Source organism: Mus caroli, unplaced genomic scaffold (assembly GCF_978045245.1).
Source record: "Mus caroli unplaced genomic scaffold, Mus_caroli_1 scaffold_16, whole genome shotgun sequence".
Taxonomy (NCBI): Eukaryota; Metazoa; Chordata; class Mammalia; order Rodentia; family Muridae; genus Mus; species Mus caroli.
In genome coordinates, this window is record NW_028227271.1 from 712131 (window position 1) to 736985 (window position 24855).

The following is a 24855-nucleotide window of genomic DNA, read 5'->3' on the forward strand; positions in this document are numbered from 1 at the left end:
ATCTCATAAGAATTGTTTTAAGCTGTTTCCTAACAATCTGAAGTGAAGTTGCCAGAGACAAGAGAGACAGAGAGAGAAAGTCAGCTTTTCCTAAAATGCTTTGTGCTAAGTTTTCAATGAAGCAATTTGTCTCTGAAAAAAGAACTTAACAGCTTGTTTCTGTGAATCATCCAGGCCATCCAGGTGAAAGAAATGCTTTTGTAAATTCAAGTCAGTGCCTAAATCAGTGGTTCTTAGTCTGGACACACATTAGAATCATCTGGGTAAGTTTTAAAAATAGCTATGCCTGGCTCTCTTCTGATTAAATAGTCAAGGAGGGGAATTTACATGGTCTTGGGTGGGGAGGGGTTGGGTCTTTGGTTGGTTTGTTGGTTTGTTTGGTTTTTTATAGCAGGGTTTCTCTGTGTATGTAGCCCTGGCTAGCCTTGAACTCAGAGATCGCCTACCTCTGCCTCATGAGTGCTGGGATTAAAAGCTGTGTCATCACCCAGCTTCATGGTGTGTCTTAAGCATTCCCCAGATGATTCTAGTACACAGACATAACCAAGAACCATTTTCCTGCAGTAAGAATGTCTTAAGCCCATCTCCTATCCACAAATTCTTTTCAGTGTTTTGGTTGGTTAGTTAGTTGTTTGACTGGTTTGTCCTGGTTTAGTGGGTTCGGTTTTTTTGTTTTTGTTTTGTTTTGTTTTGTTTTTTAGTTACTCTGTGGTTTAGGTTCTTCCAACTGGTCTCCAATCCATGGCAATCCTCTTGCATCAGCCTCCCAAGCGCTGAGGTGGCAGGCTTGTTGCCTCTACCCCGCAGCTCTTTTTAGGTTATTCTGTGAAGCATACACTTTTTAGCCTGCTAACTGGAGAGGGTCAAAGCTGGTAATTCATCTACGTATTCATCATGTAAAAATAAAATGTCACATTCCCAAGATTCTATTTACCTTGCCCACTAAAATGTGTCAGAAGTCTCAGTATTTCAGCAGCCAGCCAACTATAGGCTGCCTGCTAGCTTTGGACAGCACAAAATTTTCTATCGATGTATTTTTACAACTCAATGTTTTTAAAACAGTGTTGCCAGATCTACCCACAGTGTCAACACCTTTTCAAAGGCTATAAAATTTATAGCCTAAATTTATAGTATAAAGTTTACAGTATAAATCCTTTTTCTCCCTAGTGCTTCCCCAGGTCATCTCAGGCCCTACTAATTTCTTCCTTATAGCAATTTACAGTCTCTCTACCACTTCCTGGCATAAGTTGTACTCCCATTTGATCATCAGTACAATTTAGTACCTGTTTCCCTAAGAACGTTGTGGACAAGTATATTTAGGTAGGTATATAAACAGTTTTAGAATAGTGTGTTTTCTGAACAAAGCTCGCAGTGTTTTGAGTTTCCTGTTTTGAGTTCTTTGACCCATCTGTCCTCTGTAGCCTAAAACTCCCTTCAGTCCCACCAACACTGTATCATACTCCCAACTATTCTGAGACTATCGCTGCCTTTTCAATTGAGAGCCTACATGGACACAAAATCCCTGTCCGTTTTGATTTTTCTTTAAACAGTTGTACCAGTCTCCATCATTCCTCTTTTGAACTCTCAAAATCTAAATTACATTTCTGTCTCAACAACAAGTCTCTCATTTCTTTCAAGTCTCTCATCAACTTCCACAAACAAGGCTTCCTGACAAACAGCTTGCTACACCAGCCAGTCCCATTCTTTCCCTGATTTTTCTAAGATGGACGCTCAAAAGTCACCAAAGGAAGTTCTCTACCCATGTACGACCCTTTAGGCCAGGGGGGTAGAGGAAGGTTGGTGGCTAAAAGCAAAGATGCCGAAGACCCCCAAGAAGCCGCCTTAGGCTAGCCTAGCTGCACTGGGCCTGCGCAAGCCACAGTCACAGGAAGTGCGGCCACGCCCTGGCATCAGGCCGGAAGTGGGCGTTGCCGGGGCCTGGCTGTGAGGCGAAGTCGGCGGTGGGGAGAGCTTCTGGACTGAGGTAGGAAAGAGGCAAGGGAGAGCTTCTGGACTGAGGTAGGAAAGAGGCAAGGCGGTATGGTCTTGGCTCGGGTCAGCCCTTGTAAGCCGTTCATGCAGATACCTTCGAAGCAGTGTCTTCCCTCACTTTTCAGCCTTAAGCCCTGAACACCAGCTGCGTCGGCCATCGTCTGCTCGACGGGCTGCCTGGTACCTTTTTCTGCCTTGTTTTCTAGGTAACCTCCTCCTGGTTCTTTTTGCTTGAATCTCCTTAAATCTGGGGTGAGGGATGAGGGGTGGAGGTAGGGGAGTCCTTTTTTGTAAGGGGAAAGAAATTACTGTTTTACTGAGACCTGCAACTTTTTTCAGAGTTTAAACAGTAGCTTCAAATTCTCACTTTGTCCAATTCACCGACAGCCTGTTATTGGGGAAAGGGAATCAAATCACCTGTTAACAATTTGATGGGGAAGATAAGAGACAGCTGAATGATGGTGTTATGAGTTCCAGCGTCCTTGGCCTACTTGGAATCGGTCTGTTTGCTAAGAAAGAATAGGTCAGCTCTCTAAATCGCTGAATATCTTTACTCATCTTTAAAAAAAAAAAAAATGTAATTCTTGGTTTTTCCTTAAAACCTTTTTTTATTTTTAACAAAGTATGACATAACTGTAATAGAAGTTCCATACGGGTTAAGATAGTTTAACTAATTCTCAGATAGTTTCCCTAATGATTGCCATTAACAAATGGGCTCTGGAGCAAAGTCCGAAACTAGAGTTTAGTTGATCACCCCTATTGCCTAACAAAGGTTCTAATGCTGCCTATGTCATAGAATGGGGGGAAGGGGGTGTGGAATTTTTGTGAGAGACCAAAGGAGAGCTTACCTAGAGACAACAGCTGTATGTTCATCCAATTTTCAGAAGATTCCTATGGGAAAACTAATACAAAATTAGTTTTCCCATAATAAGTGAACTAAATCAGTGTTCAATAGAGATTCCAGTAAAAGAGAATTCAAACTCAGAGACATTTCCTCTTTTAATTTTTTTCTTGTTTGTTATATTTGTTCTCTTAGATGTTCTCTGTGAGCTCTTAATTTTTTTAACATCCACATATATTCCCTCAGTGCAGTTAAGTAATCAGTACTGACTAAAACATTATTTATCTTGCTATTATATAGGAAATGAGAGGAACATAATGAAAAATGGCTAGAAAGAGAGAATATTGGTGTGACGTTTTCTGATCATGATTAAGTTACTAAGCCGGGTATGGTTGAAAATGCCTTTAATCCCAGAACTCAGGAGGCAGAGGCAGGTGGATCTCTGTGTGTTCAAGGTCAGCCTGGTCTGCATATTGAGTTCCAGGACAGCCAAAACTATACAGAGAAACCTTGTCTCTTAAAAAATAAGAAAAAGAAAGGTCATTAAATGAGATGTATCTTTTATTTTTACGTGTGTTTGTGTGCATTTTGCCCACAGAAGCCAGAAGAGGGCATCTGATCCCCTGAAACTGGAGTTATAGGCAGTTGTAAGCCATGTGGGTGCTGAGAATCAAACCCAGATGTCACTAAGAGCACCCAGAGCTCTTAACCATTTAATCATCTTTCCATCTGGAAAGAAGAGCTTTTAAGTAGTTTATCCAGAAGTTTAAAAACTGGTATTTTTATGACCTTGACTTGGCCCCCATTACTTACGTTAAATACCATAAACCCTAATAGCATGTAAACAGTGGCAGGTGTTGTAATACCACTTAAAATAGATTGTTATGTTGTCACCTGAATGTAGTTTGTCAGTTGTCATATTTGACCTAGCTATTTATTCCAAGAATGTGAACTATGCAGTGATGCTAAACTTAGTCATGGGAGTAAAGAACGCCTTTAAGAAGAAACTGGAGAGAAGGTTGTATGCTAAGGGTTTATTTTATTGAACTTGGGGCAGCTTCAGGTCCAGGAATGACTCCACATCTTAGGGCTACTATTTGATGCGTTTCATTTCTGATTCTCTGAACCATGCTTTTCCCTCTAGCACTTGAACAGGACTCCTTTGCCATCAGCATGGAAGACACTTACAGTATGTACTACTTGCTGCTTTTAGAAAATAATACATTATTTATGTGTAGTTTGATGCCTGACTAGACTGTATGTTGTGAAAACTTCAGATTCCTCCCTGAAATGCTGAGAAAGAAAGGTCTGTGTGATATTGAAGTATACGGATGCTCAAATTTTAAATAAGTAACTTTAGTCTACAGCCATATTACCCTGAAAAAAAAATGGTCTGAAACAAGCACTTTAAACTTAATTAGACATATGAGAACCAACTGTAATGATACACAACTGTAATCCCAACTCATAGGAAGCTGAATCATGGGGATCGCAACTTCTAGGCCATCATGGGCGTCACAGAAAGACCATCAAAAGATAAACCAGTAGCCCACTGAGATGGCTTAAGGGTAAAGTGCTTATTACCATAAAAGCCTGACAACCTTAGTTTGAATTTTAGAACTCTTGTAAAAGTAGGAAAGAAAACTGAATCTATAAAGTTGTCCTCTGACCTACACACAGACCACAAACAATAATAAGTACAAAATTTTTACAATACTGGGGATGTAACTCAGTGGTAGAGCATTTGTGTAGCATTCTCAAGACCCATATTTTAATACCAAGATAAGAGATAGAGAGAAAGAGATATGAATGATTGATTGGTGGTTAAATTGGTGACCAAGATGGATGGGTGGATGGATGTAGATAAATAGATGGATCATTGATAGATAGATTCTTTTCAGGGTAGAACAGTAAACTAGAGCTGACCTAAATTGCCAGACTAAATAAAGCATTTATGGTAGTCCTCATTATCAATTTTGACACATGTTCTATATGGGCAGTTACAATATGTGTGAATCATGGGGTACCTCTGTTCTGTCAACTGCTGACATTTGCTAGTGATAGAATGGATTAAATGAAGGAAAACTAATAAGAATTTCATCTGTGACTGCTCCCTGGGTGTTCTGAAGCTTCAGAAATCAGAAGAGATTGCTGGCTAAGAGCTCAGTGGCACAGTAAGCGTGCCTGTCCTCTGGGGCCTTGCCTCCCTGATCGTTCTGTCCTTCAGATCACCTTTCAAGCTGATTTGCATCATGACCGTGGTTAGCAATTTATTCCATGTTTGCCACTCTTCCAGCGAAACTGTCAGTTTCAATTCCCCTCTGGTTTCTGATTTTCATTGCAGTCTCCTGGTTTATAAGCTTCTTATCAATGGTGAATTGTTTGTCTTGCTTTTATCCTTACCTTCTGGGTTGGCAAGAGTGTTTTATTAGGTGCCTTTTGCTCTCAGAATGCACTATTTCTTTCCTTAACCAGGCTTGTTAAGATTTGGGGCATAGCCTGAGGGCAGCTTTGAATAACATGGTATAGGTTCAGGGTTTTCTTGACACAGCAGTCTGTGTCTACAATTGTCTTAGCTGTAGGAGGTTCTGTCTTTACAGATTATTTTTTATTTTAGCTGGCCAGTTTGGTAGTCATTAGATTAAGGAACTTTTTTCTCATCTATGTTCCAAAACATGAAAAGTAAAATCACCTACCTGACAAAAGTAATGAGATCATTGTCAGGGGAACGAGAGCCACCAATACAGCATAAGGAAGGAGTAAAGCAAAGAACAAATTGGGGGGGAAACTCTAGTTATTAATACTTCATAGAATACTCAATTGAAGCTATCAACTTCTTAACTAGAAATAGACAAGGATGCTAATGAGATTATTCTCAAACTACAGCTAGCTAAATTGAGAGAGTGTTGGAAAGTGCAGTGGGCCACACTGGTTATATTGGTACACCAGCAATCCATTCCAACTTTAGTGTGCTAGTTGGGAAACTGTGGTTGGAATATCTAGAGAATGAAAATGACCACAAATTGTTACTTTTTTTTTTTTTGCTTTTTTTTATTAGATATTTTTTTCATTTACATTTCAAATGCTATCCCCAAAGCCCCCTATACCCTCCCCCAACCCTGCTCCCCAACCCACCCACTCCTGCTTCCTGGCCCTGGCATTCCCCTGTACTGGGGCATATGATCTTCGAAAGACCAAGGGCCTCTCCTCCCATCGATGGCCAACTAGGCCATCCTCTGCTACATATGCAACTAGAGACACAGCCCTGGGGGGGTACTTGTTAGTTCATATTGCTGTTCGAGGAAATGGGGGGACTAGAGAGATGGCTCAGAGGTTAAGAGCATTGACTGCTCTTCCAGAAGTCCTGAGTTCAATTCCCAGCAACCACATGGTGGCTCATAACCATCTGTAATGGGATCCGATGTCCTCTTCTGATGTATCTGAAGAGAGCAACAGTGTACTCACATAAAATATATAAACCTTTAAAAAAAGGAAAAGGAAACAGTGTGAATGTCATTTTATTATAAGAATGAAAACTGTATTAAGCCATATGTGAGTGAAGCCTCAGTACACCATTCCTGATACTACTGTACTTAGGAGCCAACAGTAACACAATTTTATTGTCTCATAGTTCATTTTAGACTGCCTTATTCTTTAACTATGGATTTATTGAAAACACTTATGTGGTCTAGTTTTACAGAGTCCTATTATACTTAAACTGTATTTTTCTCTCTTTCAGTCGACTCCCTGGACCCTGAAAAGTTACTACAGTGCCCCTATGATAAAAATCACCAGATCAGGGCCTGCAGGTTTCCTTATCATCTTATCAAGTGCAGAAAGGTAGGGTATTATTTTTATAATATGCACTTTAATGCCTCTTGCGTTCTTCTGAAGAGCCAAGCTTTATAAGCAACAAATAATTTAACATAAATATTTTAATTGAATGCCAGATTGTTTGGCAAATCTACCTTTGTTAAATTTCAATATTTACAAGCTTTTGTTTTATTCTCTAAAGTATATAAAATTTTAATCTTTTATTTTCTTCCTCCTAACTAGCAACAAAGCATTGTTTAAAAACAGTGTCTCTAGAGTATCTAGGCATGTACAATCACACATGGGTTTTGTGGTACTAGAGATTGAACCTATTATTTTAAGACATTAAATATGAATTATATATAGTTTGGATTAAATACTAAACTTTTGGTATCTGTATCTAACATTGCTATTCTTTTTTTTTTAAATTAGGCACAAATGTATTTAGCTTGTTTTTTGGAAAAACAAAGGAATCACTAATTTTTTCCTAGTATCGAGAAACTTTCCCTTATTAAGTTTGATGTGTTCATTATTTCTTTTAAAAATAGTTTTAGATTTATTTTTATGTGTATGGGCATGTGTGTGCCTAGTGCCTGTGGAAGTCTGAAGAACGTATTGGATCTTCTGGAAGGGTTAAAGGATAATTACTGACCATCATGTAGGTGCAGGAAACAAATCTGGGTCCTCTGAAAATGTAACAAGTTCTAACCACTGGGACATCTCTCCAGTCCCTCTATTACATCTCTTTGATTTTTTGTTTAAAATTGTTAGGCCTTGTTCACATCAATAGGAGGAGAGGCCCTTGGTCCTAAGGTCAATGCCCCAGTGTTAGGGGAATGCCAGGACCAGGAAGCAGGAGTGGGTGGGTTGGTGAGCAGGGAGAGGGGGATGGGATAGGGGTTTTCAGAGGGGAAATCAGGAAAGGGGATAACATTTGAAATGTAATAAAAGAAAATATCTAATAAAAAAAGAAAAAAATTGTTAGCCCAAGAAAATACTGTTTCTAAAAATAACACCCCAAATTTCAACATCTTCTTTTACCTTTTTTTTATTCTTTGTTTCACATCATGTATCCATGTCCTACTCATCTTCCTATCCCCTTGCATCTGCACCTCGCCCTTACAACTTCCCCCCCCCAAAAAAAATAAAAACCATGGTAGCTGTAGTGTGTCACAGTATACCCCTCTGTCCATGTCTTCACTAATGAATGTTCATTGCAACAGTTTTATTTTTTTATGATTTTTTTAATGTGTAAGTTTGTGTGCACATTGTGCACACAGGTGCCCATAGAGGCCAGAAGAGGGCGTTAGATCTCTTGGAACTGGAGTTAACAATAGGCAGTTCTGAGCCACCATTTAGACAGGTCCTCTGCAAGAGCAGTAAACACTGTTAACCACTGAGCTATCTCTACGGTCCCAAAACTTTTTATTATTATTATTTATTTATTAGCATTCCTCTCTGATTACTACTTTATAGACTTAGCTAATGTAACCTATTCAGGTCCTTTGTTAATTAAAAAGTACTTGTATAGAGTTGTTAGAATACTGATGTCAGGGCTATAGAAATGGCTCAGTGGTTAAGAGTGCTTGCTGCTCTTCCAAAGGTCACAAATTCAGTTCCAGCTACCCATGTCAATCAACTCACAACTGCCTATAACTCCAAACATACAAAATCCAGTGCCCTCTTCTGGCCTTCCACAGGCACCTGTACTCGTGTGTAGATACACAAAAACAATACACACAATTAAATGTAAGATCATTTTTTAAACATTGTTTTAAGATTTATATTTTATGCATATAAGTGTTTTGCCTTCATATATGTCATGTGTGTACCTGGTGCCTGAGGAAGCTTTGTAACTGAAGGAAACTGTAACTGAGGAAACATACGGAACTGAAGTTACATATGATTATAATCTGCCACGAGGGTGCTGGGACTGAATGAATCCAGGTCCTGTCCAAGAGCAGCAGTGCTCTTAACCTCGGAGCCATCTCTTTTTTTAAGTAGAGCTTCTTGTAGCCATGGTTGGCCTCACCTCAGTAGTAAAGGAGGACCTTTACCTGCAGATCTCCCTACCTCCACTTCCCAAGAGCTGGGATTGAAGGTCTGTACCACTATACCTAGCTCCAGTAAATATGGTGTATATGGTATGTATACACTTGTGTGCACAAGAGGAAGCTACACTCTACCTTATTTCTTTGAGACTGGATCTCTCCCTGAACCTGGGGCTTATGTTTTTTGCAACTGGGCTGACAGCCAGCAAGCTATCTCCTATCTTTGCTGCCTACCAGTGCTGGCATTACAGGCGTGCAAGACCATACCCAGCTTATTTATTGGGCAACACATTTTAACGTTTGTGTATTTGCAAGCACTTGTGGACCACAGTGTGCTTGTGAAAGCAAGTCAGCCCTCTCCTACTATGTAGGTCCTTGATATCAGGGATATCAAATTCAGGTTGTCAGACTTGGTGACCAGTGCTGAATGCCTCCTTGCCACTCTTTTTAATTTGTGTGTGTGTGTGAATACCCACAGAGACAAGAAGACTGTCAGATTACCTGGAGCTGGAGTTACAGGCAGTTGTCAGGCCTCCAGTCTGACTGCTACTCTTTGAGAGTAGCAGCACTCTTAACTCCTGAGCCATCTCTCCAAGCCCACCTTTCTTAAATCTCTTTATTGCTGGTACATTTGCCATGACATTTTAGTGATAATAAGTACTTAGTTTGGGTTTAAAACAAGATATTGGGGGCTGGTGAGATGGCTCAGTGGGTAAGAGCACCCGACTGCTCTTCCGAAGGTCCAGAGTTCAAATCCCAGCAACCACATGGTGGCTCACAACCATCCGTAACAAGATCTGGCGCCCTCTTCTGGAGTGTCTGAAGACAGCTACAGTGTACTTACAAATAATAAATAAATAAATCTTTAAAAAAAAAAAACAAGATATTGTATAACTAAATAAATGAATGGATGGATGAATGGGGCTAGAGAAATGACTCCACTGTTAAGAGCACTGGTTGCTCTTCCAGAGGTCCTAAGTTCAATTCCCAGCAACCACATGGTAGCTCACAACCATCTGTAATGGCTCTGATGCTGATATCCTCTTCTAGCATGCAAGTCTGCATGCAGATAGAACGTCCATACATTAAATAAATAATTTTTTAAAAAAAGATACTGGCCCACAAAGTGTATATCATTTGGACTTTTCCTAAATGAAATAGCTGAAATTGTTTACCAGGCAGTGGTAATGGCATACCTTTGATCCCAGCACTTCAGAGACAGAGGCACATGGATCTCCAAGCTCAAGGCTAGTCTGATCTACAGAGCAGAGTTCCAGAATAGCACAGAACTACACAGAGAAACCCTGTCTCAAAAATCAAAACAAAAAAACCCCGAACCAAAAAACAACAACAAAAAAAGGTTGTTGTTCGGTTCCTCACTTCAGAAATCATTACTTTAAATGTCTCTGTGTTGGCCTGAAAAAGCATTAGCTTGTCTCTGCAGCTCCCTTACAACAGCTATTTCCCAGCATTGTTAAATTGCAATAGCAGGCACCACTGCAGTGTGGTCTGCCTCATTGTTACTGTTGATCCTGAATTTTAGCTTTCAAAGACACCCAAAGAACTCCAGCACTGCAGGCTGTGCTGTCTGGAAAACAGAGTGAAGGAAAACAGAGTGAAGAGATGGTTAATATTCTTTATAAGCCACTAAAATCTGTGTGTGTGTGTGTGTGTGTGTGTGTGAGAGAGAGAGAGAGAGAGAGAAAGAGAGAGAGAGAGAGAGATATTATCCCGGCAGTCATAACCAAAAGGTTTGCATTTTGACAATATTGAGATAGGAGCTGCATGGTCTGTATGAATGATAATTCCCTCTCAATTTTCAGTGATAAGTGCGCCTACCATTGCCACCACACCTGAGATACAAACTTGTTAAGGGGTTTCAGGGAGCCATTTATAGAAAAAAAAAGCTGAGCTAGTTTCCTTGAATTTTAAGAAATACAAAGAATTGATAGATCTCTTAATTTTGATTCCACAGAATCATCCTGATGTTGCAAACAAATTGGCTACTTGTCCCTTCAATGCTCGGCACCAGGTTCCCCGGGCTGAGATCAGTCATCACATCTCGAGCTGTGATGACAAGAGCTGTATTGAGCAGGATGTGGGTAAGCCAGACTGGTTGAAATGCCCTAGGATTCCAGGGTTAACTGCTCAGTTTGGAGTTATGCTACATCATTGTCTTGCTTTCTGGCTTTCACCATTTCAAAAGAATATTTTTCTGCCTTTGAGATGATTATATCATTGTAGCAGTGGGTTGTTAGCTTCTATATAGGTCAGACTGCTTTCTCTTCTGAACAGCCTGATTCATTTTACTATTATAATAAATCGTCTAAAAATAAAGTCCTTGAGGCTGAAGATGGAGCTCAGTGGGTCGAGCACTTGCCTCCCATGGATAAAGCCCTGGGTTCCAGCTCCTGTACCACAAAATGGGCATGGTAGTGGTGACTTACAATCCTGTACTCAAGAGGTAGCAGCAGCAGGAGGTTCTGGAGTTCAAGGTCACCTTGAGTCTGAGGCCAGCTAGGAACACAAGACCCTGTCTCAATAAATAAATACTGCCATAAATATGGTAACAGTCTTTGTTTCTGATTCTTGTTCCAGTCAGTTCTCACCCTATCCATATTTATAAACAAAGATTCAATAGGCTACCTTGCTGCCTTTAAAGGCCTTAAATCCCTTAAGCAGAATAACCTAGCAGATACCACACCCCCTGCCCTTTATATATCAAATCTCTATTGTCTTGCAGTCAACCAAACCAGGAACCTTGGACAAGAGACTCTGGCTGAGAGCACATGGCAGTGCCCTCCTTGTGATGAAGACTGGGATAAAGGTGAGATACCTCTATGTTTTTTTTTCCTTCACATATTTAAATCTCAAATCATTTGATTGAGACAGAAGGAAAATTTTCTTTTTTAATGAACATACATGTTGTTTGGAACACCTTATTTTTATTGGGCCCCCAAATTACCACATTTGTATCACTGTGCAGACACATAGAATAGCCTACCCCCCTTGGAAGAAGTACTTCTTTACCATCTGTGCTTGATGGTAGCAGGGCACATTTACTATTTATTATTTATGGTTCTTGCATTTATAGCCTTCATTGTTCTGTATCACTGGTTCTGTATCACTTGAGCAGGTACTCAATAAATTTTTACTCACACCCCTCAAAACTTAGCTGTATTATTTTTCATTTGACAAATTTAACATAGATCAGTGTTTTATCTAACAGTATCACAGACTGTTTTGCTTCCTTTGGCAGATTTGTGGGAACAGACTAGCACCCCATTTGTCTGGGGCACAGCCAGTTTCTGTGGCAACAACAGGTAAATTAAAAGGTCTTACTCTCATCACTACCTCCCCAAATCCAGGTGTGTGACAAAAAATTGAGAGTTGGGTGTGGTGGTGTGTGCCTTTAACTCAGTACCCGGGGTAGAGGCAATGGAATCTCTTTAAGTTCGAGATCAGCCTGAGCTCTACAGAGCAAGTTCCAGGCCAGCCAGAGCTACACAGAGAAACCTCCTGGGGGTGGGGGGTGGACTGAAGGGGTGACTTCAGGAGTTAAGGGCATTTGTTGCTCTTTAAAGCAACTGCTTATAACTCCAGTTGGATCCATACCCTCTTCTAGGCTCTGTGGACACTCATACACATGTGAATCTTTTTAAAATCCTAAATGTTGAGATTAGAAATCCAGAGCATCTTAATGAGAAAGAAAGAAGATATATCTTTTTACTACTAATATTCTCTATCCAATTTAAAACTAAGATTTCTCATTATACCCACATTCAAACCTTAGAAGACCAAATTTCAAATACAAATGAGACTATTTCAGGGTTAGAGAATAAAGGAATAAAACGCTATGCTTTATTTTTCCCTAAATGCTTGATTTTGTATTCTTTAATTATGTGTGTAGAGATAATGAGTACGTGAGTGGAGATGCCACAGAGGCCAGAGGTGTCAGAGTCCGGAGGCAGAACTACAGGTGGTTGTGAACATATAGGGGCTGGGAATCAAACTCAGGCATTTGAAAGAGCATGCATGCTCTTTAACTGCTGAGCTATCTCTCCAGCACTCATAAAATGCTTAACTTTTTTTCTTAGTTACTGAAGTCAGCTAATTTTAAATGCATACTATTTTGAACCAGAAAACATAGAAAAACTTAGATTAGTTTTATTGGTGGCAACTTAAACTTGATTCAGTTCTTGAGAGATTTATTTTAGGGGCTGGAGAGATGACTCTGCTTAATTTTCTGGAGGACTCCGGTTCAATTCTCAGACCCACATACTGGCTCCAACCTGTTTGTGACTCCAGCTCCAGGGGAGTGTATAGCTGGTATTTGCTTCTTTGTGGGTTCATTTTCCCACCCTTTATCCCCCAGTTTTACCCCATTGTAGATAAGAAAGAGGGGAGAGAGGGAGAGAGACTCTGAATCTAATTTCTCTCCTTTTGTTTCTTTTTTGAGCATAACTTCTAACAAACTGAAACCAACCCCTCTAAATGACCAGCAGTCACCAATCCCACCTGTCCAGGCTCTAACATTTATACCCTCTGAAAAGTTGCCAGAATTCCAAATGTCACATAAATGCAGAAATTTATCTTCAGCTAAAAAAAAAAAAAACCACACTTTTGCTAGAGCATGAAGCAAATCATAGTCAGCTGTGGACAGTCTGAAGCAGCCCCACACCTTATACCTGGGATTAAAATGAAAGTATATCCTTACAATATTTTTGTGTTTTTTAAATAAACCAAAATTCCAGAAATTCTTTAAAATGTCAGTATAGGGATCTAATCTCCACTGCGTTCTGTAGGCACTAAGCACACAAATGGTGTATAGATACATGTAGACAAAACCCATACAAATAAAAATAGTAATTGATGAAGAGATTGGATGCAGCCAAGCATGGTGTCACATACCTTTAATCTCAGCACTCACACTCAGGAGGGCAAAGACTAGCAAATCATTTTGAGTTTGACAGAAGCCTGGTCTATGTAGTGAGTTCCAGCCTAAAATAGACAAACCCTGTCTTTTTGCTGGGGTAGCATTTTGTCATACTACTGACTAGTAGATGGCATTGATGTTTATCTCAATTTCTATAAAATTTAAATGTAAGGAGCTAAGGAAATGTCTTCGCAGTTAAAAGCACTGGGTGCTCTTCTAGAGGATCCAGATTCAAATCCCAGCACCTACATGGCAGCTCACAGCTGTCTGTAACTCCAGTTCCAGGAAATCCAACACCCTCCCACAGATGCATGCAGGCAAATTTAAAAAAAAAAATGTAAATGTAAAACTATCTTTTGTTATTTTTGTTTTGCTTTGCTTTTTGAGACAGGGATTCTCCATGTAGCTCTAGCTATCCTGTAACTGGCTCTGTTAGACCAGACTGGCCTTGAATTTAAAGGTCCTCCTCCCTCTGCCTCCTGAATGTTGGGATTAAAGGCATGTGCCACCACACCATCTTAATACACATATGGAACATTCCAGAGAAATGGTAATCATTCTAATTGCAAGAATGTTTTGAGAGAACTATGTTCACATTTCAGATGAGTGGTAGATGTTCCCTCCATTTAAAAACACATTTTGATTGTCTTGTTTGTGTGCCTGAAGAATACGGATATGATGACATCAAATTATTCCTTTTTCTTTCAGTCCTGCAAATAACATAGTTATGGAACATAAGAGTAACCTTGCTTCAGGCATGCGAGTTCCCAAGTCTCTGCCCTATGTTTTGCCATGGAAAAATAGTAAGTAAAGTAGAGGTCAAAGTGTTCTTGCACTTTTCATTGTAACAAAAACAGTTGGTTTGATTATTTTGGTATGTTCAGCCTAATGCTGAAAGTAGTGCGACTCTTAAATTTTGTGTTGAAAGCACCTCACTTACCTCATGGTACTCCTAGGCCTGATTATAAACAAGAAATTAAGAATATCTTGCAGCCAGGCATGGTGGTGCATGCCTTTAATCCCAGCACTTGGGAGGTAGAGACAGGCGGATTTCTGAGTTCGAGGCCTGCCTGGTCTACAAAGTGAGTTCCAGGACAGCCAGGGATACACAGAGAAACCCTGTCTTGAGAAAAAAAAAAAAAAAATCTTGCAACTACTGCTCTTCTAGAGAATCTAGCCATAGATGGTTTCCAGCATCTATGACAAGTGACTCAACTTCCTGTAAACTCCATATTACAAATAATCCAACTTCTCTGGCACCGGTTCTCATATGTATATACCTCCACAGCAACACACATGCTTATAAATAATGAAAAATATGAATATTTTTAAAAGAGAACATGCAAGAGCACAAAACCCAAAAGGGTGTGAATTCCTGAAGTGGGAATGTCAGTGTACTAATGTACTGAGTACACTAATGTCATCCACTGATGTCAGTGTACTGAGTAGATATACAGACCGTTAGAGTAGCTATTAATTTTGGCTAAGAAAAAGTCATCTTATTGTCAAGGCATTCATTTAACAAAAAATAGTATTTCAGTAACCTAAAAGACAATGGATAGGGAAAGGAAAGTGCTAAGAAGCAGCATAGAGAATGGAATTCAGGTGTCTTCCCTAAACATCTGAGCCTATGCTGGGTAAAAAGGCATGAAATTCCCACCAATCTGCCTTGATTTTTTAAAAAATCCACATTTGGGGGCTGGAGAAATGGCTCAGTTAAGAGTAGTTGCTGCTCTTGCAGAGAACCCAAGTTTGGTTCCCAGCACCTGTATACCAGCTCACAGTTACCTATAACTCCAGTTCCAGGGGCCAGACAACTTCTTCTGGCCTCCACAGACACCAGACACACATGTGGTACCATGTGTATATACAGACTGTCTTAGTCAGGGTTTCTATTCCTGGACAAAACATCATGACCAAGAAGCAAGTTGGGGAGGAAAGGGTTTATTCAGCTTACATTTCCACATTGCTGTTCATTACTGAAAGAAGTCAGGACTGGAACTCAAGCAGGTCAGGGAGCAGGAGCTGATGCAGAGGCCATGGAGGGATGTTCTTTCCTGGCTTGCTCAGCCTGCTCTCTTATAGAACCAAGATTACCAGCCCAGAGATGGTCCCACCCACAAGGGGCCTTTCCCCCTTGATCACTAATTGAGAAAATGCCTTACAGTTGGATCTCGTGGAGGCATTTCCTCAACTGAAGCTCCTTTTTCTGTGATAACTCCAGCTGTGTCAAGTTGACACATCACTAGTAAGCCTCAACCCTTAATTTCTTATTCATCCCCAAGATCTAAACAACTTTAAAACTCCCACAGTCTTTACATATTAAAAGTCAATCCCTTTAAAATGTCCAATATTAAAAAAAAAAAAAAAAAAAAAAAGGACTGGAGAGATGGCTCAGTGGCTAAGAGCGCCAACTGCTCTTCCAAAGGTTATGAGTTCAAATCCCAGCAACCACATGATGGCTCACAACCATCCGTGATGAGATCTGATGCCCTCTTCTGGGATGTCTGAAGAGAGCTGCAGAGTACTTACACATAATAAATCATAAATCTTTAAAAATAAAATAAAATGTCCAATGTTTTTTAAAATCCAAAGTCTCTTTACAATTAAAAGTCTCTTAACTGTGGGATCCACTAAAATATTTTCTTCCTTCAAGAGGGAAAAATATCAGGGCACAGTTCAATCAAAAGCAAAAATTAAACTCCAACTGTCCAATGTCTGGGATCTAACTCACGATCTTCTGGGCTCCTCCAAGGGCTTGGGTCACTTCTCCAGCCCTGTCCTTTGTAGCACACGGCTTGTCTTCTAGGCTCCAGCTGCCTGTACTCCACTGCTGCTGTTCTTGGTGGTCTTCTCATGGTACTGGCATCTCTGAAATGCTGCTGTCTTCCACTGTAACTTGGCTTCACCAACAGCCTCTCATAGGCTCTCTTCATGGTGCCAAGCCTCAAATCCTTTGCATGCACCCTTCAGTCCTGGGCCATCAATTGCAACTGAGGCTGCACCTTCACTAATGGCCTTCCATGGCCTCTCACAGTGCCGAGCCTCAGCTGTTCTGCGTGACCCCTTCATGCCTTCAAAACCAGTACCACCTGGGTGACTCTTACACATTACCAAGTCCAGCCACAGCACAAGGTACAACTTTGACTATCTCTGGAACACAGCCTCTATGCTCTCAGAAAACACATCCCAGAAGATGACACCTCAGTGATGCTGGTCTCTTCTTAATCACCACTGATTTCTTAGCTCCAGCTAACCAGCATCAATAGTCCCAGTAATACCAAGGTTTTGCTTTAGTATCTGATATCTTGTTAATCACAGCTGATTCTTCAACCCCAACTAACCAGAACCACAGAATCTTCACAATCCAAAATAACAATGGCCCTGAAGAGAGTCTTTAATTTTCCCTCTGAAATTTCACAAGCCAGGCCTCCAACTTCTGCACTGTTTTCAACATTATCTTCCAACCTCCTACACAACGTCTGACAGAGCACTTAACCTTAACACCGAATGGATCTTCTAGCACAAAGTTCCAAAGTCCTTCCACAGCCCTCCCCAAAACATGGTCAGGTTGTCACAGGAATGCCCCCCTATGCTGGTACCAATTTGTCTTAGTCAGGGTTTCTATTCCTGGACAAAACATCATGACCAAGAAGCAAGTTGGGGAGGAAAGGGTTTATTCAGCTTACATTTCCACATTGCTGTTCATTACTGAAAGAAGTCAGGACTGGAACTCAAGCAGGTCAGGGAGCAGGAGCTGATGCAGAGGCCATGGAGGGATGTTCTTTCCTGGCTTGCTCAGCCTGCTCTCTTATAGAACCAAGATTACCAGCCCAGAGATGGTCCCACCCACAAGGGGCCTTTCCCCCTTGATCACTAATTGAGAAAATGCCTTACAGTTGGATCTCGTGGAGGCATTTCCTCAACTGAAGCTCCTTTTTCTGTGATAAACTCCAGCTGTGTCAAGTTGACATAAAACTAGCCAGTACACAGACACACTTTTTTGTAATTTTAAAAAAGGGAAGGGGCGGGCTGAAGACAAGCCTCAATGGTTAAGAACACTAACTACTCTTTTAGAGGTCCTGAGTTCAATTCCCAGCAAGTGTTGGTGGCTCTCAACCATCTGTAATGGGACCCAGTGCTATTCTGATGTGTCTGAAGAGAGGAGAATGTACTCACATACATTTAAAAGAAAGAAAGAAAGAAAGAAAGAAAGGGCGTTGTTGGCGCACGCCTTTAATCCCACACTTGGGAGGCAGAGGCAGGTGGATTTCTGAGTTTGAAGCCAGCCTGGTCTACAGAGTGAGTTTCAGGACAGCCAGGGCTATACAGAGAAACCTTGTCTCGAAAAACCAAAAAAAAAAAAAAAAAAAAGCCGGGCGTGGTGGCGCATGCCTTTAATCCCAGCACTCGGGAGGCAGAGGCAGGCGGATTTCTGAGTTCGAGGCCAGCCTGGTCTACAAAGTGAGTGCCAGGACAGCCAGGACTACACAGAGAAACCCTGTCTCGAAAAACCAAAAAAAAAAAAAAAAAAAAAAAAAAAAAGGAAGGAAGGAAGAAAAAAAGAAAATGCTACATTTAGAATACCCGGGTAGGGGCCAGGAGATGGTTCAATCAGCTATAAGCACTTACCATGCAAATCGGACAACCTGCTTTTGATCCTTGAACACATAGTAGAAGGAGGGGAAAAGCTCTTCCTACATCATACCATATATATTCATACACACACACACACATACACACACATAACAATTGTTTAAAAGACTTTTGAAAAGAACAAAATACCTAAGATTGTATGATCTTTATTTCATCCAGACTGTCTGGTATTATTCCCAAATCCAAATTTACTTGAGTCCCTTGATTTCAGACTTTGTTACTATTTAAGTTTTGAATGAGTAGAACGAATTCCCTTAAAGAAGCTAGAGAGATGGCTCAGCAATTTAGAGCACCTGCTGCTCTGGCAGAGGATGTGTTTTGGTTCCTAGCACCTATATCAAGCAGCTCACAATTGCGTGTAATTCCACTTCCAGGAGACCTAATGCCCTGACTTCCATGGGCACCTGCATACACGTGGTGCACATAAACTCACAGAGGTGCATATGCATACACAGGCAAAAAATTTAAATACTAGAACACATTTACTTAAATATTTGCATTTCCCAAAAGTGAGATCATTAAATAGTATACCAAAAGGCTTGATACAGTCAGCCATAGTAGCATATACCTGTAACTCCCAGCACTTGAGAGGTAAACTGGAGAATCAAGATTTTAGCCTTTAAGACTGTGTCTCAGAAAAAGAAAAAGAAAAAAAATAGGTAAAAGACTATTTTCTTTTTCCATGATTCTCAGTGGAATCCCATTGCTAGTTTTGAATTCTGCTTTAAGATTACTACCCTATATATTCTAAAAAAGAGTAATTTGTATTTATGCCAGGCAGTGGTGGCATAAACTTCTAGCATGTGGGAGTCAGAGGCAGGTGGATCTCTTGAGTTAGAAGCCAACCTGTTCTACGGAGTGAGTTCCAGGACAGCCAGGGCTACACAGAGAAACCTTGGCCTGGGGGGCGGGGGGGAAGTAATTTGTGTTTTTGTATTTAGTAAGCACTGAGGGTAGAATGAATTTCAGTCGACATGATTTATTTATTTTGAAATGTTTTTCCTTGTAGATGGAAATGCACAGTAATTGAACATCTTTTTCAAGTAAGTATTTCGTTCCACTATCTCTTCAGGTGGTAGCAAGATTTAACTGGACATAAAGCATTTTGAGTCCAATTTTCTCTCAGATTATGATACCAAATTAAAGCTTTGGATGTGCATGTGCTTTTTATGAATATAGCCTCTATAATAACTTTACATACTAATGAATAGGCATTTACTACTTAAATTAGAATTCTGTTACCATGCTAAGTTCTTTTCCCTGATATTGTACTGTTTTGTTTGCTTGCTTTGACATTGAAGTTGCAGTCTAGAGCTATCCTGCCTTTTGTAATGGAGTAAGATTAATCAAACAGCTGTGATTCACTGCTCTGCAATGCTTTCTCAATGCAGTACTGTTTAACTATCATTTTTTTTAATCCATATTCTTCTAATTGGGCATTTAAATTTTTGTGTTCTCTTAAGAGTCTTGCAATATTGATATTATTTAGTTGTTTTGGGGTGTGTGTGTGTGTGTGTGTGTGTGTGAAAAACCTCACAAAAATCTCCTTTTCCCAGATGAAACCTGGAGGCTCTTCCCTGTGTAACGTAGGGCTAAGCTTGGCTGCCTTGCGTAAGATTGGCTGCCTTGCCTAAGATTGCCCAGCCCTACTGCTCATGGGATAGAGACTTTAGGAAGGCTGGGATAGGATTCTATTTCAGCTGTCTTGCAGATACTAGCCCTTCAGTGAATATTTATCAGATAAATGAGTAGTTAGCCAGGACCCATCTCAAAGTGAAGCAGATAAATCTGTGGTGGAGTCCATTTTAAACCAGACTAATGTTTTTCCTGATTAGAACTGGAAAAGCTAAGTGGAAACACCCAGCCAGGCATGGTGTCTCAGTCTTTAATCCCAGCATTCAAGAGAGTCAGAAGTAGGAGAATATCTGAGTCAAAGGCCAGCCTGGTCTACAGAGTGAGTTCCAGGACAGCTAGAACTAGATAGTGAAACCCTGTCTCAAAAATAAAAGTTTAAAATAAAGCATTAAAAAATAATAAAAAGAAATACTCTTTAATAATCATTGCTAGAAATTTATCAGTTTCTTCTAGCAGTTAGCCACTTTTCATAGGTTTTGACCTTTTTCTCTTTTTTTTCTGAGACATGATTTCTCTATATAGCTCTGGCTGTTCTGAAATTTGCTCTGTAGACTAGTCTAGCCTCAAACTCAGAGATCTGCCTGCCTCTGCCCGCATAAGCACTGGAATTAAAGGTGTGTGCCACCCATACTCAGCTTGGTAGGTTTTGACTTTAAATTGTTAAATACATTTGGAAACAAGAAAATGAACTTTGGCCACAGAAGAAAGATACACTAAGGTGTATCAGAAAGAATACATTGAACAGACCTGGATAAATATAAGGAACTTTGAATTGTTCTCTTAATATGTTGTACAAAATGTCTGATGATCAATACAGTATATAGCTGTTTAGTAAATAAAAAAGACAAGTCTATAATGAAAGCTTAGGAGAAGCTTCTCATAAGATAAAAACAAAGTGCTTTCTCCCACTCACCCCAACCCACTTTTTTGAGACAAGGTCTCTTGATTATGAAACCCTAGCTGTCCTGGAACTAAACCAGGCTGGCTTCCAACTCATGGAGATCCATCTTTCTTTATCTCTTAAGTGCTAGGATTTAAGGCGTGTGGTACCACATCTGGATGGCATTTGGCTTTTTAACTTCACTATTACACATGCATGCTTGTTGCCCATGGAGGTCAGAAGAGGGCATCAGATTCCCCAGAAATGGAATTATAGGTGGTTGTGAACCACCTTTTGAGTGTTGGGAGTCAAACCTGGGTCCTCTGCGAAAGCAACAAATGCTCTTAACTACTGAGCCATTTCTGCAGCCCTGAATGAATATAATTTTTAAAAGTCTTCATACACACAGATACATATATCAATATTTTTAATTGAGTAATAAAGTATTTGAGAAGAAAAATACCAAAATTAAGTTAATTAGAATTTATTTATTGAAGAATTGTTCAAAGTAGTCAGTTGCCTACAGATTCAGTTCTCACTTGAGAAGCTATTGACACAAAAATGTACATTAATGACTGTGAAGAATGTTTTTAATTCAATTAGCAAATTTACATGTACACAGAGGTACTAAAGAAAAGAAGGTCAGCAGGTACTCGGTGTCCTGCCATTAACAACAGTAAATTTCTGGGACAGCTCTCATAAGAGAGTTTGAGGGGTTGTGTCAACTGTGTCAGATGTAGTTGGTACTTCTGTCACTGAAAGGAAGTAAAAACTTTTTTCTCATTTCCTTGCAGATGCCAGACTGTGGAAGACTCTTGCTTATTCCTGCTACCAAGGGTTCTTCTTTTTTCTCTTTATCTAATTATAGAACAGTAAACTGTCTGTGACTTTCAAACTGGCAAGTACTTTTTTTTTTAACTGCTGAGACTTTACTCCTCAATTATTTAATGCCAAATATTTATATATTGCTGAAAAAGACAGCTTGGTAATTTGGTTAAATACCTACTAACCTCAAATTAAGAAAAAAAAAATCACTTCCCATTCTAGTTAATGAAACAGTGATATGAAGCTGTTGCACAGAGTCCAGCTAACATAGAAAACTTGGGTTAAAAAAAGTAACTATGTGTTTATGTTTCTGGTGTTTGTGGACCAAAATCTTTTAAGAATTTAAAAAACTGGGCTTTTTATACCTTTAATCCCAACACTCAGGAGGCAGAGGCAGGATAACCTCTTGAGTTAAGGTCAGCTGGTCTACAAAGCAGTTCCAAGAAAGCCAGCACTACACAGAGAAACCATGTATCAGAAAAACAAAAACAAACAAAAAATAAAAACCTGGGCTTTTCCTGAACAATACATCTGTTCATCCATTGTCTCTGAGATAGCTTATGTACCACAAAACTCCCCATCTGAGCCTGAGATTAGAAATCATGTCTCAGCAGGGCGTGGTGGCGCACACCTTTAATCCCAGCACTCAGGAGGCAGAGCAGGGGGATTTTCAAGTTCGAGGACAGCCTGGTCTACAAAGTGAGTTCCAGGACAGCCAGGGCTATACAGAGAAACTCTGTCTCAAAAAACCAAAAAAAAAAAAAAAAAAGAAAGAAATTATGTCTCAGCTGTGGTGTTAGGGGATATTGGTATTTTCTATGCCAATACTACTAGGAATAGATTAGAAGAGCCAGGGCTTCTCTTGACTTGGGGATTAGTGAAGCAGACAGAGGTACAAGGGGGTCATGGGAATTAAGGAGTAACTGATAATGGAATTCAAGCAGACAGATATGGAAATGAGCTCAAACAGAAACAGTTTGAGAGAGAAATTGAGTGCACAGAATCAAAAATTAAGGAAGCTGGATGCAGTTAGCAGCCAAAAATATGAAGTTCTGATCATAACTTACTATTAAGAAACTGTTATAGTCTTAGCAAAGATTAAATTTCAGGAATTTTTCACCTAGGTGACATTTGCCTGCAGCAAATATTTAACATTTAAAATACACAACTGTAGTACATAACCATGAAACATAATAAATACTGAAAAGGGCTGGGGACACAGTATACTCAAGCTCTGGCCTTAAGAAAACATCAAAACCCTAAGAAACTCCCCACTGGAATTTATCAAACAGATAGTGATAATAACCATCTGTGTTTGTCTTAATCCCATCATCCTGGATCCTGAGAGAGAACCCACTCTCCAGACCTGCTTATCATTCTCTCTGCTTTTAAAAACATTTCACATTGCATATACTATTTCCATTAAAGTTACACATCAGCAATGCATATTTTTCAGAAGCATTGGAAAGCTAAAGCAACTCTTTTGTCACAAAAACCTCCCATCAATAAAAGGGCATCCTAAGGGAACCTCTAATCTCCATCAAGACTTTCTTTCCTTTTCAATGTACACTTCTGTTATGAAGATCTGGAGAAAGGAACTGTCCAAGAACAGCCTCCAATCCAAGTCTGAGCAAAACAGAACCACAACAGATGAACTATAAAAAGTATACTTTAAGTGACTATTTAGACACAGAGTCTCAGCTGGCGTGGTAGCAAATACCTTTAACCCTGGGATTGGGGGTAGGGGCTACTGGGGGATGTTGGCAGAGAAGCAGATCTCTGTGAGTTCCAGACTATTCTGGTCTACATAGCAAGTTCCCAGACAGCCAGAAATACTTACCATGTAGCCAAGAAGGACTTATACACAAAGCCCTAAAGAAACAAACAAAAACCCAAGCCAACCAATCTCCCTCAATAACTAATAAGCAAAGAAATACAGTACATAGGTCTGGGGGTGGACTCAGTGGCAGAATGCTTGTCCAGCATGCTCAAAGCCTGGGATTTGATCCTCAGTATCCCTTATACAGTTAAGCATTGCTATAATCACAATTTACCTTAAGAATGGGAGAAATAGCTGGACAGCAGTGGCACATGCCTTCAGTCCCAGCACTCAGGAGGCACAGGCAGGTGGATCTCTGAGTTTGAAGCTGGCCTAGTCTAGAGCTGAGTTCCAGGACAGCCAGGGCTACACAGAGTCTGTCTGGGAAAAACCAACAAAACAAAGCAATGGTAGAAGTAGCTGGTGACATACTTGAGAGGCAGAGGCAGGAGGAAGATCACAAGTTCAAGGTCATCGCTGGCTATCACTGAACCTGAGGCCAGTCTTAAGACTCCCAAGACCCTGCCTCTAAAACAAAACACAAAATGTAAAAGTGATCTCCCTTCAGCTTCTGTCTCTTATGAAGGAGACAACTAAATAATCTAAGAACGTCAATATAGTACCTACTGCAGCTACTTGTCTGCCTCTCCAGTGAGAAGATACTGTTGTAGGGAATTACTTCAAGTGAAATTTAAATATTTTTCCTCTTCAGCTCAGGGACAGCTATCAGGAGAGCTTATCATTCATACTTGTTCATTCCTGGAGAGAACATTTGCAAACCAGAATGGCACTTTTAGAACCCTTGAGAAAAAGTCAATCTTTGAAAGAAAAAAAAGCAAATGCTCTGACTGGAGCAGAGCAAAAATTCCTGCATAAGAACAAAGTGCAAAACCTGTCCTACTCAAGTAGCTTTCGTTGGTTGTAGTCCTTCATGTAAGGTTCAGACCTCCTGGACTTTTTCCCTGTACAGTTTGGTGTATTCATTGATATCCTCCTTGTTCAGCTCATGTCTTGAAAGTCATGTTCGTGAGGCTTCATAGGTGTAGCTTCTGATATTTTCTTTAGCAAACTACTAATTAAAACTACCTTCCTGTCTTGTTCACAAGCTGTAACAGACTACTCACAGTTTTTATTGGGCCTAGAACTCATACATCTGGTTTTGTTTGCTGGAAATATTTGGAGGTCCCAAAACCTACTCTAAAGAAGTGGCTCTTAGCTTTACTGCTCATCAAGACCTCAGAGCTGCAATGTATCTCTGGGACCTTTTTGCCTCAGAACATCCTTGTCAGAGGATAATGTAGAGAATGGAAAGGAGGTAAATAGTTAAATGTTTGTCTCTTTTTTTTTTATTAAAAACAAGTGTTATGATTTAGAATTCAAGTGGGGCTAAAGAGATGGCTTGGAGGC

At 40.1% G+C, this 24855-nt stretch overlaps 1 protein-coding gene across 6 annotated transcripts; it reads left to right on the top strand.

The window, feature by feature from the left end:
- Positions 1 to 1924: 1924 nt before the first annotated feature.
- Gtsf1 (gametocyte specific factor 1) lies at positions 1925 to 21708 on the top strand. 6 transcript variants are annotated; one of them, XM_021183899.2, is made up of 10 exons: positions 2119 to 2198; positions 2380 to 2515; positions 3978 to 4022; positions 6573 to 6673; positions 10673 to 10799; positions 11441 to 11524; positions 11957 to 12020; positions 14342 to 14436; positions 19299 to 19332; positions 21599 to 21708. In XM_021183899.2, exons 3-9 carry the CDS (start codon positions 4007 to 4009, stop codon positions 19313 to 19315), a joined length of 504 nt encoding a protein of 167 aa, XP_021039558.1. In that variant the 5' UTR covers positions 2119 to 2198; positions 2380 to 2515; positions 3978 to 4006; the 3' UTR covers positions 19316 to 19332; positions 21599 to 21708. The 6 variants fall into 6 exon arrangements, with proteins under 6 accessions (XP_021039555.1, XP_085687707.1, XP_021039556.1 ...); XM_021183896.2 differs by lacking the exons at positions 2119 to 2198; positions 2380 to 2515 and adding an exon at positions 1925 to 1984; XM_085831581.1 differs by lacking the exons at positions 2119 to 2198; positions 2380 to 2515 and adding an exon at positions 2000 to 2019.
- Positions 21709 to 24855: the final 3147 nt, after the last annotated feature.

What these genes read in the sequence shown, in the direction of transcription:
- Gtsf1 (XM_021183896.2), top strand. An exon ending in TGATGAAGACTGGGATAAAG is followed by an intron (nt 11,525 to 11,956) that starts GTGAGATACCTC and finishes TTCCTTTGGCAG; the next exon opens with ATTTGTGGGAACAGACTAGC. An exon ending in AGTTTCTGTGGCAACAACAG is followed by an intron (nt 12,021 to 14,341) that starts GTAAATTAAAAG and finishes TTTTTCTTTCAG; the next exon opens with TCCTGCAAATAACATAGTTA.